General features: G+C 39.2%; 1 protein-coding gene across 5 annotated transcripts in view; it reads left to right on the top strand.

Annotated features, from left to right (window-relative positions):
- The window catches only part of UBE3A (ubiquitin protein ligase E3A), a 53903-nt gene that overhangs the window by 22651 nt on the left and 15787 nt on the right, over positions 1-15465 (top strand). For 4 of the 5 annotated variants that reach the window (XM_027674851.1, XM_027674852.1, XM_027674854.1 and 1 more), the window contains 2 exons: positions 8675-8985; positions 12834-14089. In XM_027674851.1, coding sequence (XP_027530652.1) covers positions 8675-8985; positions 12834-14089 — 1567 coding nt within the window. The remainder of the gene's footprint in view (positions 1-8674; positions 8986-12833; positions 14090-15465) is intronic. The other variant, XM_027674855.1, reaches the window with a different exon arrangement.

A 15465-nucleotide genomic window follows, 5' to 3' on the forward strand; every position in this document is an offset into this window, starting at 1 on the left:
AGCAATTCACTGCAGTGATGCCTTTTCTTGCACTAGGAGTAGCATTTCTCCTGGGATGACAAACTTCTTTTCCCTCTCTCATGCCATCTGTTGCAGAAGTGCTGTCTGGCTGCTTCCTTAGGAGTACAGGTTAATAGGGATCCAGACCTGAGAGATGACTGGCTGTCACTACATGGACACGTGTTAGAGGTTGCAGGGCTAAAGCCCTGCCACAGTCTCTTATTTCTGCTCCAGTAGTGGCCTGTGCTGCATTGTCTTTTACTGTTCCTGCAGCAAGTTGAGTTGTGTTCTTTTGTTTCCCTGGCCTAGCCAAACAGGGGAAATCAGGCTGCAGGCTGACTGTAGTCCACTCTGGATATTGTCAGTTGGACTACTGTTTTTTTACACATTGGAAGGAAAAATGTATCAGGAACAGTCACCTAGAGTGGTGTGAAACAAAGACTCTGTAAGGACTTATGATAAATCAGAAGGAAAAGGCAGTAAAAGTCTTTTTTTCCTTCTAGAAGTTTGACAATTCTTTTGTGTATGTTGTTTATCCTCCTTAAAACTGAACCTGAAAAAATAATCTACAGTAGTAAGCTTTTCTGTGTGATAGCTCAGTACTTTTTTTTTGTGCAGAACAATAATCAGAGTTGTCCTGACTTTATAGGTTTCAGGTATTTGTCTGTAATGGATGTAAGCCAGTGAAGCCGTAGGAATTCACATATTTGAGTAGTAGCTATACAGTATACTTGTGAAACTAAATTGTTTAAAATTGTATCACAATTTCATGTGTATGGCACCTATTACAGAGAATTTTTGCAGTCCTGCTACATAGTTGTTCTTGCTACATAAGGTGGAATGGCAGGCTGAATGTGTAGCTAAAATATGTTATTTGCATGCCTATAAGTCATTAGTAAATGCAGGGACTTAGGCAAGTGTTTTGTTATTTCCACAATGAATGGTTAAGTTGTTTTTGCTCTGGTTGACTGATATAATTGCTTTATTTATTTCTGTGGTTTGCATTGCAAAGCTTTATACCAAGAGCATAGTCACATATGTTTCACATGTGTGAATGAATATTAATTAAAAAATAAATACTCTTGGATTCTTACACAGCAAAATCTTCCATGGATAAGTCTTGCTTATCCCAAGCTTTTCAAATTCTGGCTCTACATGTGGTGAACATTGTGGTGCTAGCTCAGAGTTAGGAGTCTGTTTGCCTTAACATCCATTCAAGTCTTTGAATTTTTAAGGTCAGTATCTTCTATCTGCTCCTGTCATACTTCTCCATTGATTTTCAGCTTTGATTAGTATAATTTTCTTAAAACCTCTTTAGCACTAAATTACATAATTTTTTTACCAGTAACTTCTTGTTCATGTGTTTTCACTCTCCATTGTATGTAGTCACATATCAAGACAAAGTTTTGGATGGCTTTCTGTGCATTCATCTTTCCTCTCTCTGCTTTTGAGGATGGGATGCCTTGCAATTTTGAAACTCCTCTCTGCTTTTCTAATAGGGCTGTAACAAGGTAATTTTTCTGAGAGACAAGTTTATGAGAGATGCTGACTGTTTTCTTCATTCCCTTACCCTAGCAGTCTTCCTGAGTTGCTCCATATAGCCAGGAGAGATCTGTTCTCAGGTTCATCCTTCCTGAGGAAGTGCCATGCCTGACTTTGTCAGCACATGATGTGTTCCTGGAGGCACAGTGGATCTCTAGAATATATGGTGGGGAGGGAGGTCCCTTGGGTGAAGCCAGTATGATCCAAGGGGGTTCACGGTCTGCACCCCAGCTATTGGGGTCCACCACACTGGAAAGAACGAGGTTTGGAAAATGTGAGTTCCGCGCACGTGCACATTTGCTATGGTGTCAGTGGCTGAGGTGGGAAAAAGGTGTTACAAAACTGCTGGAACAGCAGGCTTGGTTCCTGCCAAACACTTGGTGGAGTGTTTGGCAGTTTGGTGTGCAGGGCACTTCAAAAGGGTCTCTGTGGGCAGTGCTATTACTGGAAGCTTGTCTTCTCTAGCACTGCTGCTCTTAGTCTAACTAAACAGAAGCGGGAAACCAACATGCAAGGTTTGAAACTGAAACTCTCACAAAACAGTATTTAACTTCACAAAGATATCTATCCACAATCCACACTTTTTTTAACAGTTTTTGATCCACTGGTCATCTAGTTTCCAAAGGGTAGTAGAACTGTTGCAGATGCATGTCTGTTTGTGCCTCTGTCTGTTAATGCGTATACTGAAAGTTATTTTGCTATAAGTACTAAAAAAACCATTCCCTGTTTTAATTTTCCTATCCAAACAGCTGGAAATTCTTCTAGTTTTCTTGGATATTAATAGTTTTGTTGTTTGTTGGGGTTTTTTTTCTGTTAAGAAAATAGCTTATGAACATTTTGACACTTCCGAATTCCTAATTGCCATTGTAAAACAGACCGTTGTAAATTTCCACTTACTAAAATCAGCTATTTTGGAGCAATCATAGAATCATCAAGGCTGGAAAAGAACTTCAAGATCATCAAGTCCAACCCTTGAAAAATCACCACCTTACCAACTAGACCATAGCACCAAGTGCCATGTCCAGTCGTTTCTTGAACACTTCCAGGGATGGTGACTCCACCACCTCCGTGAACAGCCTGTTCCAAAGCTTGACAACTCTTTCAGCAAAGAAATTTTTCCTGATGTCCAACCTGAACCTCCCCTGGTGCAGCTTGTCCTCTTGTCCTGTCACTGATAGCCTGGGAGAAGAGGGCAACCCCCACCTGGCTACAGCCTGCTTTGAGGTGGTTGTAGAGAGTGATAAGGTCACCTCTGAGCCTCCTTTTCAGAGCTCCTCTGGGCTAAACAATGCTAGATCCCTCAGCCACTCCTTGCATGACTTACTCTCTAGACCCTTTACCAGTTCTGTTGCCCTTCTCTGGACATTCTCCAGCACCTCAATGTCTTTCTTGTAGTGAGGGGCCCAGAACTGGACACAGCACTTGAGGTGCGGCCTCACTAGTGCCGAGTACAGGGGGGTGATCACTGCCTGGTCCTGCTGGCCACACTATTGATACATACTGTGGTACAGGCCAGGATGCCATTGGCCTTCTTGGCCACCTGGGCACACTGCTGCTTCATGTTCAGCTGCCATTGACCAGCACCCCCAGGTTCCTTTTCCGCTGGGCCACTTTCCATCCACCCTGCCCTCAGCCTGTAGCACTGCGTGACGTCATTGTGACTGAAGTGCAGGACCTGACACTTCACCTTATTGAACCTCATACCATAAGCCTTGGCCTTGGCCTAGGCCTAGCTGATCCAGCCTGTCCAGATCTCTCCACAGAGCCTTCCTGCCCTCCAGTAGATCAACACTCCCACCCAGTGTGAGATTTCTGTGTAAAACTAATATAAAAGTGTTTGTGTCCCAAGCAGAAACCATGAAGAAGTATGTAATTTCGTGCTGGTATTTCCAGACAAGTATGAAACATTCATGCATATTTCTGAAATTTAGGTAAACTTAAAAGCGAAATGCGATGCATTTATGCAGATATTTTAAACTTCCTTTACATAGTATTGCTCTGTATTTAGTTTAAAATATTTGAGAAATGCAAATTAGATTCTGTTTCATAGGAACTTTTGAGCAAGTACACTCAATATCTTATTTCCTATGGATTTTAGGCATTCAAAAATTACTACCCAAATTCAGCCCAGTTCACCTTTGCCAAAGAATCTACAAGCATAGAGGATCAGTGGTGTATGTTTCTAGTGATACTCCACAGTTTTGGCAGCATTTAAATTACAAATGTGAAGTACTTTTCATCTGGCTTTTTACTAGTTAAAAAAAAACAAATGAAAAGCCTGAAGGCATTCTTTTTTCTGTAAGTACTACAAAAGTAAGTCAGTGAATACTAATTTCATGCTAAATGGAATAATGTGCTTACAAAATTATTGGACATTGGGGAAGGAAGTTGATGTCTATTTTAGGTGCCTCTCCTCCTCACTGAAGCAGTGTGTATTGCTTGAGGAGGTTATACCAGGCCCACTGTGTGGGAAGTTACCCTTAAGGCATAAGGAGATGCCTGTGATATATCTGTGAAATGTTCACAACTGCATCTGCACCAGTGCAGTTTCATACTTGGATGTGCAAGAACAATATGAGTATTCCGAAACATATACGCAAGTCAGTCACTGCAGCTTTAGCTACAGTAGTAACTGTGTGCTAATGTACAGTGAACTAGTCCTTGAGTTTATAAGGGAAGAGTTAAATCCCTTTATAGGAACTTAAAGGGAGCTGTGGTCTTCACGGGTGTAGCATGAGCTAAGAATAGAGAGTGGTTTTATGATCAACCAGTTTTAATCCCTCAGGTCAAGAATTTAAGTTTTCTGCATGCTAAATGAGCAAGGGAATATAGAAAGTGATCAGGTTTTCACTTCTGGAGAACACAGAAGGTATGATATGGGGTTTTTTGCTGAATAATGTGGGAGTAGGAAATGTGGGCTGTTGTCAGTGAACAGTGATAATAATTCCTGAACTACTCCAGTGGGAATGTGGCATGGAATATCTTACTGTTCTGTAAAATCACACATTGACTTATTGGAACGGCATTTTCTGTGTAAGTACTTCCAACAATGGACCTCAGTAAGGGTAGCTCTTATGGAAGGCTCGGTAAATTCTATTCTACCTTCTTAGGTTTGTATCCTCCCTTTGTCTCCACCGTTTTTTATGTTCTTAAATAATTTGTCTGAGCTCATGTCCAAAGTCTGTGGGACAGTTGCCAGGGGAGAGGTGGGGGGGGTCCAGCTGGATCGCTATAAGTTTATAGGGCTTATGGGACTTATCTGGGAACACTTGAAGAGGTGGCTGATGTCATCACAAGGCCTTTCTCAATGATTTTTGAATGATCTTGGGAATCTGGAGAGGTCCCAGTAAATTGGAAGCTGGCAAACATTGGCCCAATAATCAAGAAGGGCAGAAAGGATGACCCTGGAAACCACAGGCTTGTCAATCTCACTTCTGTGCCTCATAAAATTATTGGGAAGATGATTCAGGGAGTTACTGAAAAACACCTGAAAGACAAAGCAGTCATCAGTCACAGCCAGCACAGCTTCATGAGGGGGAAGTCATGCTCGTCAGACTTAATTTTATTTTTTGATGACAAGGCAACCCACCTAGCTGATCAAGGGAAGCCAGTTGATGTAATCTTTTTGGATTCCAGTAAAGCTTTCGATACTGTCTCTCACAGGATCCTTCTGGACAAACTGTCCAGCACACAGCTGGATAAACACATCACGTGATGGGTGAGCAATTGGCTCATGGGTCAAGCACAGAGGGTAATAGTGAATGGGGTAACACAAGACTGGCGACCTGTCACTAGTGGGATTCCACAGGGCTCCATCTTGGGCCCTGTGCTCTTCAACATCTTCATAAATTACTTGGACACAGGACTCAAAGGGATACTAAGTTTACCAGTGATACTAAACTGGGAGGAGCTGTTGGCTCCCTCAAAGGCAGGGAGGCCCTGCAGAGAGACCTCAACAAATTAGAGAGATGGACAATCACCAACCACATGAAGTTTAACAAGGGCAAATGCCAGATTCTGCACCTGGGATGGGGCAACATTGGATGTACCTACAGACTGGGCAATAAGATGCTGGAAAGCAGTGCAATGGAAAGGGACCTGAGGGTCCTGGTTGATGGCAAGTTGAATATGAGTCAGCGGTGCCTGGCATCCAGGAGGGCCAACCATGTCCGGGGGGGCATCAGGAAAAGCATCACCAGCTGGTTGAGGGAGGGGATTGTCCTGCTTTGCTCTGCACTGGGGCGGTCTCACCTTGAATATTGAGTGCAGTTTTGGGCACTGCAGTATAAGAAAGGTACAAAGCTATTAGAGAGCATCCGAAGGAGGACTATGAAGATGGTGAAGGGCCTTGAGGGGAAACTGTATGAGGAGCGGCTGAGGTCGCTTGGTCTGTTCAGCCTGGAGAAGAGGAGACTGAGGGGAGACCTCATTGCAGTCTACAACTTCCTCATGAGGGGAAGCAGAAAGGCAGACACTGATCTCTTCTCTGTGGGGGCCAGTGACAGAACTCAAGGGAACAAAATGAAGCCATGTCAGGGGATGTTTAGGTTGCATATTAGGAAAAGGCTGTTTACCAAGAGAGTGGTACACTGGAAAAAGCTCCAGGGAAGTGGTCACACCACCAAGCCTGACAGAGTTCAAGAAGCATTTGGAGAACTCTCTCAGGCACATGATGTGATTCTTGGGGTTGTCCTGTGCAATGCTATTGGACTTTGCTAATCCCTGTGGGTCCCTTCCAGTTTAGGACATTCCATGAAATTGTAATACTGCTGTATTCTGGTACTGTTATACATCGTATTGTTTGCTTCTGTACTTGATTTAAAAAATAAATAAATAAAAAATATAACCTTCAGTCAGAGCTTCTGTCTCTAATGAAGTTTCACGGAACTTGAGCTAGTGAGTCTGCAGCCATGAGTCAAAATGAAAGTGTTTGTACAAATAGCATTATTGTAGGCATGGCAAAGTTTGAAAAGTAATTGGTAGCTATATATTAGAAATGAAAACATATTGAGTCCCTCAGAAGTTGACTGTTAGGAGATAAAGATAAGCTTAGATTTGTCTCTGGCATCTCAGGTATGACCTAATTAAAGTGGAGTGTTGTTTAATATGTTAAAATGTGGTGTTAATATACCAGTGTTTATACATTTAGATAACTTTATTCAAACTAGATACGTGGGCTAAAAAGCTGTGCATGTTGCTGAGGTGTGGCCATAGCTCAGGTGTAAAAATTCAGCTTTTTCATGTGATAGACTTACTTGCTTACAAACGACAACATTTCATACTCTAAATCTGAAGGTCCGGAATGATCAAAGGTCAGGAATGATCAAAGCATCAAATCTATTCACAAACAGGTGTCTGTGAAATTATGTACTGGTCTAAGTTGTATTAAAACACTGGTGTTTTTAAGCCTTTATGCTAATGACTGAAGTATGAAAGATGATTAAAAACCACTTACTTTTAGAGGTACGTGGAGAGAGGCAGATTTTTTTAAGTATACATATAAAAATTTGAGAGAATAGAACTCTTTAATTGGATTAGAATGTAGCTATTCCCTGTTTATACAGTAGTGGCTTTGATGATATTGCTCATGCTGCCTAATTTTTTTTATGGTCCTTTACCTCCATCTCGAGATGGCAGGGAAACATTTCTCTTCAATTTTTTTTTTGTCTTGTAGTGCACTGGAGCATTTGGAAGGTCAGGCAGACATCGAGGTCATGGTTTTCTTTCTAAGACATATTTTCTTCTCTAGGATAATGAGATCTTGAAGGATGAACAGAAAGGAGGAAAGGTGTTATTGCTCAGTAATACACACCTCAGTAGTCACATTCAGAACATTTTCCCTTCTAAAGCAGCTGGGTTGAAACTGATACTTAGCCAGCCAGTATTAACAGCTAGGTGCAACAAGTGCTGAGTAGTACCAGTGGGTCTAGCACTTAAGTTCTGAAGTACTTGTTCTATGCAGAATCTGTGCATGCATCAACATCAGGAAAGGCAACTTTAAGTTAATATCACAATTTCTGATGAAAATCTTGCTTCCTATGTTCTAATCTTTATAGTACTGTATCATTAAAGTTACATAAAAGGCCTGCATGTTACACCTATTCAAAATGTTTGAATTGTTTTATAGTTTGATAGTTTTCATTAATAACTTGTTTTCATTAAATGAAATCGAGGTTTGGGGGTTTCTTTCCAAAATGTAGTCAATTATGGTGCTCTTGGTACTGCATGCAGCTGCTTCTGTCCTGATTACCTGCAGCTTTCCAGTAATTTCTTTACTATTTGCAGATTTCTGTAGAAGTCTGTGACATTATTAATAAGGCAGTTAAATTTTCTTCTGTGTTTATATATAGTACTGAGCACATGGATTTGTATAGCAGTACAGCTGTGATTTTTCAGATGCTTACTTGCCACCTATAATGGCAGGAGAAAGGGAAGGATTTGGCAAATAGCTTTTTTTTAGAGAATTTATTTAAGCTGAGGAGAAATATATTTAGCCTTTAGCTCATCTGTAATTGTGGTTTTGGCATCAGTTTAATTAATCAAGGAGTATTTTTCATATGAATTTAAGTAGACTAAATATATGATAATTTAGTCATCTAGAATCTTGTTAAAATGGTTTACATTTTTAAAGGCCTTATATCTTATTAGTGTACTATTGATAGTATGCTAAATAAATGTCTGAATTGTTTGTATTTCATGCCTCTTCCCTCTGTCAGTGGCAACCGTGCCTCAGTACTATATATTAGATTCAAAAACTGTATGAGATCCAGTTCTGTTTCACTTGCAGCCTTGTTTTGCATCCAGATTGCTCTTTTTCAGTGACAGTTGAGATTGTTCAGAACTGTAGAAGACTGTCTCCACTATAGCACAACAATGTAAAGCTGAAAGCTGTGCATAAATAGGATTTATCTCACTCTTACATAGAACCATAAATTAAATTGTGTGTTAAATATATTTGCATTTGTCAAGATGAGAATCCTGCATTTAAAAAAAATCTCCTGATGCGTCCTCTCTGACAGAAATCTTGTGTTTCAGTGCCTGACTAATCTCTGCCTTGCTGATGCTATTGAATGAGCTTTGTATGTGAAAGCTCTACTAATCCTTGTACTTACTGTTTGAATGTTTGCTACAGGAAGCGAGCAGCTGCAAAGCATCTAATAGAGCGCTACTACCACCAGTTAACCGAGGGCTGTGGAAATGAAGCCTGCACGAATGAATTTTGTGCTTCCTGTCCAACTTTTCTCCGTATGGATAACAATGCAGCAGCCATTAAGGCCCTCGAGCTTTATAAGATTAATGCAAAACTCTGTGATCCTCATCCCTCCAAGAAAGGAACAAGCTCAGCTTACCTAGAAAACAATTCCAAAGGTGCCCATAACAATTCCTGCACTGACAGAAAAATGAACAAGAGGGAAATGCAAGGCCCAAGAGATGACTTTAAAGGTAAGATGTTTAGAATTTTCCTAAAATAAAACACATTTCATATGCAAGAGTACAAGCCAACAAAATTCACTGTGGTGGGGTTCTGCTGACTTCTGAAGTAAAATACAATATTGGGCGATCAAATATTTTACTATGGATTCTGAAAAATGGCTGGATTAATGCTAAATACTGATTCTGAATGTGGATCTTTACCACCTGTCTGTTAAAATCAACATGCATTTGTTGTCTTGTGACAATAGTGATTTTGCAAATATGGAAAGGCTTTTTTAGGTGCTGTTTTATGACTGTTTTAGTTTCACTAGTTTCAAAACTCTTCTGCAATTAATGGGTTATAAAAGTTATGCTTTAACGAATTCTTGATTCTATGTTAAGAAACTTAACAGATGAAAAAAATGATACAGTGGATGATAGGCAATACATTTACTAAGCTAAAAAATGTTTAAGCAAAGTTATTTCTAAGCCAGTGTACAAATATGAAATAATGTTCTGTATATCTTTTCTAACTTTTATGTAGCTTTTCAAACTCTCAAATAGTAAGTACATACTAATAGAATAATGCTAGTTGTTGCCAAAAACCTGTGATGCTAACAGAAATCAGGCCAAATGTAATTAAAGCCATTAACCTTTGAGCAGATCTTTTTAAGGATTATGACAATAAGTGGTATAAACACAGAAGTTCAGATTCATTCATTGTAGCTGAAGAAGGTGAAATTGTTTACAGCAAAGAATTAGAGGCATATAGAGTCAGCATTAAAGCTTAGTACAGTGTTATAGGGGACCTAAGATGTTCCAGTCAATAGCTGCATCAGTTTGTTCTTTATCTGATGCAAGGATAAAATTGTCCACAAATTATTTATGATCCAAATAAGCAGAGGCAAACAGTAGGGAGGAGAAAGGGGGGGCAGTGTAGTGTTAGGTGGGTGAGAGGCACATAAGGTCCGTTTTGTGATTCGTCTCTTGACTGTGTATATTTTTAATGGAGCTGTGCATATAGAGAATTTTCCTCATTCTCTCTAACCGTCCCCTCTCCCAAGGGTAGATGCCTCAGAGTCTTCTCAACCTACCTTCAAAGACAGTATGTTGGCTACAGCAGTGACTCAGACTTCCTCTATCGGAACATCACAAGTATTGACCTCTCTTTGTGGCAGTATAGACAGAGAACAGTAATGCTCTCTGAGACCTGGTTACTTTTGGAATTGGATGATGTCTAAGGAATCTAATGCTCTGAAATTTTTTAAGGTCCATCTGCTGCAACACTTACTGGGAAAACTGCAGTTGTGTTTAAGGAAGCCAAGGAAAAGGATGTGTAGCTTGCCTTTATACTTGACAGAGGATTTAAAGTTCTAAATAAATTGAAAGAAATACCCTTCAGAAGTAATTATTTACATTACTTTTCTGGAGTGCTAAGCCCTAGAACTTTTACCTTTGGGGTAGAAGCTACGTGGAGGCCATTGTAAGCATCTCAGTAATATCTTAGATGGCAGTTTAAAAGGAAGGAAATAGAGAAATCACAAATATATAAAAAGCATAGGTTACAATTGTAGTCAGAGAGAGAGGAGGCACCATTTAAAGATCCCTGTAATTACCTGGGAAGCTATTTTCAATTTTGATCACCAAAATATTAAATTGGAAAGAGAGAAGGTTAGGCAGCGAGCACACAATTTTAAAAGGTTCCATAAGAGATAAAATAAAATTAATAAATTTGCTAATTAGGGAGTGTGTTGCTGGCAATATTTAGATCACAGGTAGTCTTTTTCACATCAAGGATCACTGCTAAAGCTTGACTTCATGTGCAGATTTGTTATGGAGTGTTACTGAGAACAAGGTCTGGGAGGAGTTGCATTTACTTCACTGGATTGCTTATTTGAAATAAAAGAGGTGAGAGGAGAAGGCATGTAAAAGCTCACAGATTCAGACATAAGTAAGCCAAAATTGGCTTGTGTTAGAAGGAAGCTTCACTTACATTTGTTTTCCTCCAGCTGTTCTCACTGCTCTAAAGTAAAAATGAGGCAGACCCTTATGGCAGCTCCTTTACATACTAGTCACAGGATATGACTTCTAAAGCTGCTATGAAACTGCTGATGGTAATATTAAATATTTTCACTGGAACTTGCACATGGTTAGTTCCTAAAATACTAAAACCTTTAGAAGAATGACTGAGAATCCTTGCTGTAAGTATGAAAATCTGAAATGTGTTATATTGTTAAATTACCAACTTGTGCTGCTAATTTTTATGCTATGAATGACCTCGGTGGTCCAGAGTCAGTGAACTTGAGACTGTGGTCCTCATTTTGAGGAGCCATGTCATGGAACAACATCTGTATCAGCAGTTAAATTTCTTTTAGATGAGTTTTGCTTCCTGAGCGTGCACTGCAGCAGATAAAAATAGGAGGTGTTGCACTAAGCTTTTCATAATGTTGTCAGTACTGCTGTTTTTTTAACAGGACAGATTTTAGTTCTGAGCTTTTTCACTGTCTTCAGGTTGTTGGAAATCAATCTAAGAAGCATGACATAAACTTAACCTTTCCTGTGTTATGTGTGCTTTAAGAGTGGCGCGGGGCTCTGTGGAAGTCAATAGATTGTCTGTCTTTGCATCATCTAGTTTGAATTTTTAATTTAATGACTGCTTGGAATGAATGTTAGTGTAGATAATCACATTTCAAAATACTTTAACATATAGTGTCTTTATTAAAAATGTCTATTACAATGATGCACTTCCTTCTTTCTGCAGAGGTAGTTAGTTATTCTAGCATGGTTGATGAATACAGTTCTGAGATGTGTGTTTTCTAGATCTCTAGAGATGCTATTAAACAGATTCTGTTTTAGGTCTAAATTGTATCAGTTCAGAAGAATCTGCATAAACTAGAATATCTTTTCAGGGTCTAATTGTGGTAATCCTACTCTAGAGCATCACCTCATGTGGAAGCATCTGTGGATTCTGTTTTAAGAAGTAGCATAGAAAGCTAGAACTAATGTTTTCTCTTTTTCTTTTCTAAAGAGAAAGAGATTTCAAATAACAAATGGACCTCCCAGATGGCTTGTTTTGTATCAGGAGTTTGAGGAGAGGGAGAACAGATAGGTATTTGGAGCAGATGATGTTTGTAAACCAGCTTGTTCATCTGAATAGCGTGTTGATGAGTATACCCAAGTTGTTTTTCGCAGTGAGGTCTAATGTACAAAGAAATAATCCACATACCTCACTGTGTGTGTAATTTAGAAGGCAGCATACATTGCTGAGCATATATTGTGGGTTTTGGGAGGATTTTCAGGCACCAGTTTAGTATAAAAACAGTTGCAGAAAGCACTAAAAATAGAAATAAGAAATCTTATATGCCCATTAACATACAACAAAACAAATTATTGAATCTTTTCTTCAAGATCTGTTTTTAAGGGAGAAAGAATGTGTGAAGTCCATAGACATGCTACATTTGAAAGAAAGAGATTGATACAAACTGGTTTGTTTAGTTGAATGATTTATACATTACCTGTGCAGATTTACCAGAAGACTGTACTGTTTCAGTTTAAACCTCTTACTCATTGCTCTTGTTTAGACAATACAGTACTGTTAACTACCAAATGTAGTTAATTGGCTGAAAAACAGTTTCAGCATTGTGCGCATTCTGATTGACATCCATGAATAAAGTATTTTACAAAATCAGTGAATGAAATTGTGATTCTTCATGCTAATAAAATTATGAAGTATCTGTTTTGAAACTATCCAGCACTGACACTGTTTTTCCAGTGTTTGTGATGATATGACACACAGATTTCTTCAGAAGAGCAAATAAGAATTATTTTATCTTTTTAATTTTTATCTTAATAAAATTAATAACTTTATCTTTTTATAGATGTGACTTTTCTAACAGAAGACAAGATATATGAAATTCTTGAACTATGTCGAGAAAAAGAGGATTATTCCCCTTTAATCCGGGTGATTGGGAGAGTGTTTTCTAGTGCTGAAGCACTGGTACAGAGTTTCCGAAAAGCCAAGCAGCACACCAAGGAGGAGCTCAAGTCCCTTCAAGGAAAGGATGAAGACAAAGATGAAGATGAAAAGGAAAAAGCTGCCTGTTCGGCTGCTGCAATGGAAGAAGATTCTGGCGCATCGTCGTCTTCGTCATCAAGAATAGGTGATAACACGCAGGGAGATAATAACCTCCAAAAACTAGGCCCAGATGAAGTGTCTGTAGATATTGAAGCAGTCAGACGGGTCTATGATAGGTTACTTTCTAATGAAAAAATAGAAACTGCCTTTTTAAATGCACTTGTGTACTTGTCACCTAATGTGGAATGTGACTTGACTTACCATAATGTGTACTCTCGGGATCCTAACTATCTGAATTTGTTTATTATCGTTATGGAGAATGGCAATCTTCATAGCCCAGAATATCTGGAAATGGCTCTACCACTGTTTTGCAAAGCAATGAGCAAACTACCCCTTGCAGCTCAAGCAAAACTGGTCAGATTGTGGTCTAAGTACAGAGCAGACCAAATTCGAAGAATGATGGAAACATTTCAGCAGCTTATTACCTACAAAGTCATAAGCAACGAGTTCAATAGTCGTAACCTAGTGAATGATGATGATGCTGTTGTTGCTGCTTCAAAGTGCTTGAAAATGGTTTACTATGCAAATGTAGTAGGAGGGGATGTGGATACAGATCATAACGAAGAGGAAGATGAAGAACCCATCCCTGAATCAAGTGAACTAACTCTTCAAGAGCTGTTGGGTGAGGAAAGAAGAAATAAAAAAGGTCCTCGAGTGGACCCACTGGAAACTGAACTTGGTGTTAAAACTATAGATTGCAGAAAACCACTTATCCCTTTTGAAGAATTTATTAATGAACCACTGAACGATGTTCTAGAAATGGACAAAGACTACACTTTCTTCAAAGTAGAAACAGAAAATAAATTCTCATTTATGACCTGTCCCTTCATATTGAATGCTGTTACCAAGAACCTGGGATTGTATTATGACAATAGAATCCGGATGTACAGTGAAAGACGCATAACTGTGCTCTACAGCTTAGTTCAAGGACAGCAGCTCAACCCATATTTGCGACTTAAAGTGAGACGTGATCACATCATAGATGATGCGCTTGTCCGGGTAAGTCATACAGCAACATGGAACTTAGGTTTGTTGGTTCTGACTAGTGCAACCTACATGGGCCTTGACTAACTGAAAAGGACTTTGTGTGAGTGGATATATACTGATTTCCTCTAGGAGAATCTCAAATACCTTTACCAGATTGTTTGAATTTTAAGTGTGATGCTGAAGATTTGTGTGTTCAGCAGAACTACTACTCAGAGTGGTTGCAGTCTTAGATGTTTTAAAGTGTCATATAGTTCTTATTCTCCCTTGTCAGACTCTGCATTGTTACAGCTCTTAACAGTGAGAGTACCAGCTTCTGTTTCAATACTTCTTTGTCCTCTGGACTGTCCTGGATCATCTTTTGATAGTAGGGTTTTTCAGATGGAAGTTGGAATTAAAACCTTTCAGTTGTGTACTCTTCTTGTGGACTTCTGAACTTCTAGAAATAAAGCGTTGTTGCAATGTGGTGCAAATACTGATATGACTGAGAAAGGAGAAGACAGACAGTTGAGAAGTATACTGTTTTAAGATTAAAACCTACTCTCTACCAGGTTTTTAATTTAAGAATACTCTTTGTAATTTCACTACCTATCAGACGTACAGTTGTATCCAGTTATGTTTTGTCCATTGATGTAATGGCAGTTTTTCCTTTACTGTTCAGCTGAGGGATATGTAAATACTGGAAAAAAGGGAGGGACAGTACTACCTCTTAAGGAGAGGATGGGCTAGAAGAGCATAAGAGCTAGTTTTAGGGAGATGTTCTTTTTAATGTCAATTACAGCAGACAGAAAACAGAGCTTCCTCCTTATGATGATAATTGGAAGGAAAATAAATAAATATCAGGAAAGGCATTCTTCCATATACAGCTTGTTGGGAAAGAAGTTGAAATCTTTGGGGACAAAAGAAATGCTTAATGTTGCTTAGAAAGCTTGGGGGCAACATCAAGTTGCTGCAGCAACTATATTGCAATCAGGCTGCAGCAGTCACTGCAGTGCACACTCTTAGTTTTAAGGAAATTTAGGAAATTTAAATCAGATTCAGCTCTAACATACTGGTTTGAATTGTGATGCGCTTGCAGCAGCTCTTGCACAGCCTAGCAGTTTGGAGTTACATGCCTGGGCAGTTGCCATGGATCCTTGTATGACTGTTAATTTAAGCTGCCAGAACATGCTAAATTATGGTGACCTGACTCTGTCAAAGCCCTGAGGAAAGTAAGAATTTTAAACTGTTTATTCTGGGACAGAAAATTAAAGGAAAACATAAAATTGTTCTAAATTCAAGAAGTCTGAACTGTAGTGGTAGTCATCAAGACCAAGTGTATCCCAGGCATTTCTCAGAAGTGGAAAGTAGATTATATTCGGTAAAATGGAGATGAACACAGATTCACCATC

The sequence above is a fragment of the Neopelma chrysocephalum genome, unplaced genomic scaffold, assembly GCF_003984885.1.
Source record: "Neopelma chrysocephalum unplaced genomic scaffold, ASM398488v2 Primary Assembly neopelma1_25, whole genome shotgun sequence".
NCBI classification, from domain to species: domain Eukaryota; kingdom Metazoa; phylum Chordata; class Aves; order Passeriformes; family Pipridae; genus Neopelma; species Neopelma chrysocephalum.